Source organism: Saccostrea echinata, unplaced genomic scaffold (genome assembly GCF_033153115.1).
Source record: "Saccostrea echinata isolate AGI-Se365-2 ecotype Australia unplaced genomic scaffold, CSIRO_AGI_Sech_v1 ptg000029l, whole genome shotgun sequence".
In the NCBI taxonomy this organism is placed as follows: Eukaryota; Metazoa; Mollusca; class Bivalvia; order Ostreida; family Ostreidae; genus Saccostrea; species Saccostrea echinata.
Window position 1 is genome coordinate 4,777,712 of NW_026889778.1, and position 6,000 is coordinate 4,783,711.

General features: G+C 33.9%; 1 protein-coding gene across 1 annotated transcript; it reads left to right on the plus strand.

The window, feature by feature from the left end:
* Nucleotides 1–2,198: 2,198 nt before the first annotated feature.
* Nucleotides 2,199–5,689, plus strand: LOC133195518 (complement C1q subcomponent subunit B-like). The gene is made up of 2 exons (XM_061331380.1): nucleotides 2,199–2,275; nucleotides 5,249–5,689. Exons 1-2 carry the CDS (start codon nucleotides 2,203–2,205, stop codon nucleotides 5,650–5,652), a joined length of 477 nt encoding a protein of 158 aa, XP_061187364.1. The 5' UTR covers nucleotides 2,199–2,202; the 3' UTR covers nucleotides 5,653–5,689.
* Nucleotides 5,690–6,000: the final 311 nt, after the last annotated feature.

A 6,000-nucleotide genomic window follows, 5' to 3' on the forward strand; every position in this document is an offset into this window, starting at 1 on the left:
CGATTTCCAAGATTTTCTCAATGATTTTGCACGAAATGAATGTCTCTAATTTTAAATTTTTTTCTTCCAAAAATCTCTTCCAGTTAACACCTGCACATTGAGTTTAAGTATCCCGGCTGATTCGATACGCTAGAGTATACTCTACGTACGAACAGTTTCTGAGGCAGGGCAAGCTATTGACAAATAATTTGATAAAACAAGAATATCAACAGTCTCGTTTAAAGTCAACATTTGGCAAGTTCTATGGTCGAAACAATGACCTTGTCAACAAATATAATCTACCATTAAGTCGAATGTTGACTGACATTTTTCATATAAATTGAGAGACCATTATTTTCACACTGAATTGTCTACGGATTTTTCCGTGTGCCCGATGATGACAAGGAGCACATGCCGGGTGTGACCGGTTGACAGAGGGCACATACTCCTCCATGGCACCTGATCCCACCTCTGATGTTTTTAGAAGCCCATGTTTGCTCTGCTCTAACTTTGTATTGCAAAAATGGACTTTTGAGCTCGAAATAAAAGACACCACAGATTCTGATGCATCTGTTTCATATTTAGATATTTTACTAGAAAAAGACGTAAATGGAAACTTGACAACAATTTTGATAAACGTGATGACTTTAAATTTTCAATCGTCAACTTCCCTTACTTATGTTGCAATGTACCCTTATCACCTGCATCTGGGGTTTATGTCTCTCATGTGATTCGATACGCAAGAGCATGCTCTACGTATGAACAATTTCTAAAACGAGTCCAGTCATTGACAACCAAGTTGATGAAACAAGGATATCAACAGTCTCTTTTGAAGTCATCTTTTAGCAAGTTTTAAGGTGGATACAATGAATTTGTCAGCACATACAAGCTATCATTGAGTCAAATGCTGACTGACGTTTTTCACACTAATTGTTAGGCCATTATTTATACACTGAACTGTCTACGGATTTTCCCGTTTTTTTCCCGATCATGGCAAGGAGCACACGGCGGGTGTGACCGGTCGGCAGGGGATGCTCACTCTTCCATGGCACCTGATCCCACCTGTAAATTTTGAGGTCCATGTTTGCTCTGCTCCAAATTTGTATCGTTTCATTGGACTTTAGAGATTGAATACTGTTCATTATCTTCATATTTCATCTTCATATTTCAGCAGCAATCACAAGATAATTTGTAAAATGAAAATTTCTGAGTTGCCTTTTAATGAAAAAGCAATTTTCTATGATATCAAGAACCTAGTTTTTAATTTATCGTGAGGACTGGTTGTTTAAAGGAAAAATTAAATAAAAGGCATACGTTTTGATGTTACTGACTTCTGAAAGAATGTCATTTTAAATTTTCTAAAAGTTCTTTGGAGTGTTTGAAAATCCACATTTGATTTACACCACTTCTAAAAAATGTTGGAGAACAATATGAAGTTTCTCCTTTACAGGAGTTAATATCTTTTTTATGAAGAGTAAAACTATATTATGATCAATTTATTTAAAAGTGGTCCAGTGATGTAAAATAACTCGACAAAAGGACAAAATCATCGAATATTTAACCAAAAGTTATGATTTGTAAGTACATGTAGGTCAGCCTTTAATGAGAAATAATAAAATTGTAAAATGTTTCTTTCATTTTTGTAGCATCTACTAGGTTACATTTATACACAATCAGTAAAATAGAATGCCCATAAAGGTTTCTTTTTTTACTTATGAATTATCTGTGTGTACATTACTCACATTTATAATTACTTAAACAATAAGTGATTTCTTGGAAAGCTCAAATAAATTTTGAGAACCTCAAAAAGGAGAACATTTCGTATGCTTTGGGACAGACTAATTACTTAATGTCTTAATTTAGCAAGTCTCACTTAAGCTTATTTACTTGTCTTAGTTATGGGTTGATTGCTGGCAGTCTTATTTACTTGTCTTAATTATGGGTTGATTGCTGGCAGTCTTATTTACTTGTCTTAGTTATGGGTTGATTGCTGGCAGTCTTATTTTCTACGCCGCCACTTACAGATTGTTCAAATAAATGAAAGGAATATAGTCATTGTCAGTGTTTTCAATTACAGTTGTGTGAAGAAATTAATACTTGAATGTTCAAGGGCAAAAGAATATTACACTGAATGATTTAACAGCAACTTATCTTCGCAGAATTATTAATATTATATCAATAATTGAAGTTTTCAATTTTTCCAGAACCAATTGCAGCAAAATAATGCAGACCAATTATGTTGTGTTTTATTTGATTTTGGTTCTGAATTTCTGTGAGGGTTCAACCCGCTGTGCAAGTAAGTAGTTTACTACAACTTAATGACCAGATCTTTGTATAAAAAGATGCTTTTTCTTAAAAAAAGGTAATATAGAGCATTGCATTTATCCTCCCCAACAAATACAATGTTGGAGTAAAAAAATCTTGTTTTTTATGTCAGCTTCATCTTGAATAAAATTCAACTGATCTTGTGATCTAGAAACTCTATATCGTTTAAAGGTTATTAACAAGACTTGTAAACTGCATTTCTCTTAGTATATGAATAAAATTGGTGAAAAAGGATTGCCCACAAATTGCTATAAGAAAAGAACTGGGGCCCGTTTCACAAAAATATCTTCTGACTAAGATCTGTCTTAAGGATATCCGATCCTCAGCCAGGAAGGATAAGTCGTAAATTTATAGTTTTATTTGAAAGGTCTCAAAATGAAGCTTGAAATTGGTATCTTTTCGTGCAACAATTTTCATTTTATGCATCTTAATATGATTCACGGTTCTTTGAAGTCTTAGAAACAGTCTTTTGAAAAAAGTTGACACTTGTACCCAATAAAAGAAAAAAAAATTATTTTTAGAGAAGTCAAATTTCCTTTTGTCTAGGATTGGATAACATTGCTTATTAGCATGATATGAAATTAAACGTGATCTGTGATGTCTAGCAATGATAGCACATGCTTTTTACACTGTGTATTATATGACAATTGAAGCAAAAAGAAGAACTAAAATACTGTACAAGCATAAAAAAGATGCAATTTTCTCCAAATGCCTAGATACCTATGCTTTTCTATTCTAAATTGTATTTGTTGACCAATTTTCAATTCGAAAATGCATAGCTGGTGTTTTTATTCGCATTTCCTGAAAATATATTTAAAATTTGATAATTTTCCCTATATAATATGATGAACTATAATGTTGAACTTTGAAGAAATTCCATGAGTAAATTCAAGTTACTATGTGAAATCAGAGACATTTTGAGAGCATTTTCATTTTCTTAAAAGCTGATTTTCAGATCCTGAGGATCGGACTACCTTAAGACCAGAATTTATCGTAAGATTGCAACATAGTTGTTTCACAAAACTCTCATATCTTATGAAAATCTCAAGATCTATTTTAATCATAGATACCTGCCTTAAAGTGAACATGGCGTTAGTATATCTTTTGGCTCAAAACAGAGGGATTTTCAGAAGAAAACTGTAAAACAATATAAGAAAGATATAAAGCTAGAACAATACCTCCGACTATTTCAGGCCCGTTTGAACTTTTCTCCACCCCTTTCTACCACCACCGATTTTACCAATAAATACTATACGATGGAAAATATAGCTACTTTATGGTTGTCCCCATTATTCTTTTGCCCGTCGAGGAGTTTTTGTGTGGTTGGGCCCCATTCCCATGCAACTGAAATTGTTTTGAGATGTGCATGCCACTTCAGAGATATTTATAAGATATTTATGAACACAGTGATACTTTGAACACTCATTGGTGTTACATCTGAATTTCATCTCAATTGATGCAGTAGTGGATTCATTTTAAAATTGTATAACTTTTTAGCTCACCTGAGCCGAAGGCTCAAGTGAATTTTTCTGATTGAAATTTGTCCGTTGTCTGTCGTCGTTGTCGTTAACTTTTCACAATTTCATTTTTTATCCAGAACCACTGAGCCAATTTCAACCAATCTTGGCACAGAGTATCCTTGGGTGAAGGGGATTCAAATTTGTTCAAATGAAGGACCACGCCCTCTTCCAAGAGGAGATAATTACAAAATAGTGAAAAATTAATGGCATCTTTTAAAAATCTTCATCTCAAAAACCCATGGTCCAGGAAAAATGAAACTCATGTGGAATCATCATCAGGTAGAGTAGATTCATTTTTTTTTAAATCATACCCCCGGGGGGAGGGTGGGGTCACAATGGACGATCAAAGTTTTACAAAGGAATATATAGGAGAAATCTGAGAAAAATCTTTTTCTCAAGAACAGCAAAGCTATGATCGGTCATATTTATATGGAAGTATCCTCAGGTGGTGTAGATTCAAGTTTGTTCAAATCTTGACCCCCGAAGGTAGAGTGGGGCCACAATGGACGATCAAAGGAGTTCATAGGAAAAATATTCAAAAATCTTCTCAAGAACAACAAAGCCATGATATTTATATGAAAGCATCCTCAGATAGTACAGATTCAAGTTCAAATCATGAACCCCGGGGACAGGTTGGAGCCACAATGGACGATCAAAGTTTTACATAGGAATATATAGGAAAAATCTTTAAAATCTTCTTCTCAAGAAAAGCAAAGCCATGATTGGTCATATTTATATGAAAGCACCCTCAGATAGTGTAGATTCAAGTTTGATCAAATCATGACCCCCAGGGGTAGAGTGGGGCCACAATGAAAGTTAAAACTTGCAGGAAAAAAGCCAGGGTTAAGGTTTAGTCAAAGGAAGATATAAGCATCCTTATAAGTAGTTAGTTTAGATTCAATTTTATTCAAATCATACCCCCGTCTTTTTAGGGGTAGATCGGGACCACTTATGCATTTAAGCTTTTCAATGTTCAACTAATTTTTGCTTTTTTCCTAGCCACAGTGTTCAGGTGAGCGATTGGCCCATGGGCCTCTTGTTTTATTTTGTCACCAATCTTTATTTTTCTAAGCAGAAAAGCATTTGTGCAAATTTTATTCAAAATGCATTTTCCGAGAGTATAGGAAAATTATTTAAGGTTCACTATTTTTTCAAATATTAAAATTCATTAAAGAAAGGCTAATTAATTTCGTAAAAACATATTTGAAGATTGTTTTGTGAACGGCAATGATATATCTTATGATTGTCAAAAGTCAGATCTAAAGATGTTCTTAAGATCTGTCTTAGAACAAATCTTAAGATTGTTTTGCGAAATTCAACCCTGGGTCCATTTCGTTTTTCAAAGTGGCTGGTACAATTATTGATTGTTATATTAAAACAGAAGATGTTCATGAAAAACCTCATTTAGACTTTTAAATTTCCAGCATGCAGAAAACCAGTGGTTGCATTTACTGCAAAGCTCTCCAAGGATACGTTAATCAGAGGTCACGACGTTGTCAAGTATGATCAAGTCTTAACGAATTGGGGCGGAACCTACAACCCAAGGTCTGGAATATTTACTGCCCCCTATGATGGTCTGTACACCATATCGTGTACACTCATGAGTCATTCAACTAATGATGTGCTTTTGAAGATTGTAAAAAATGGGAAGAAGATGTCCAAGTTATACTCTGCTTCAAAGACATTTCCACAATCTGGACAAATTATGCACCTTCTACTCAATAAAGGAGATAGAGTCTGGATACAGAATGATAATACGAAGGCAGCAAAGCTCCACGACCACGGCTCATATAATCTATTTTCTGTTCTTCTAATCACAGACTTATGAAGGGGAATAATTATTTGAAATAAATCATTTACATGTATCTACTGATCTTTTACTTTTAAAGACTTTTGTTTAAGACTCAAATAAAATAACCATTTAAAAACCATGTACGTTTAAAAGCAATTTCTAAATATTATTCTATAAACTTTGATTTAACCAATGATAGGACAATTCCAGCTTATATCGTTCACATTGGCACGAATCCTCATTGTGCAAAAACAAACGCAGATCTAGAGACACCTTATAATAAGAACTGCAGTACAACCATGCATTCCTTAAATTTGAAGACATTGAGCTCATTTATACTTTACACACTGTTGAACGTCCATGAATTTAAGAGGAATGATGAAT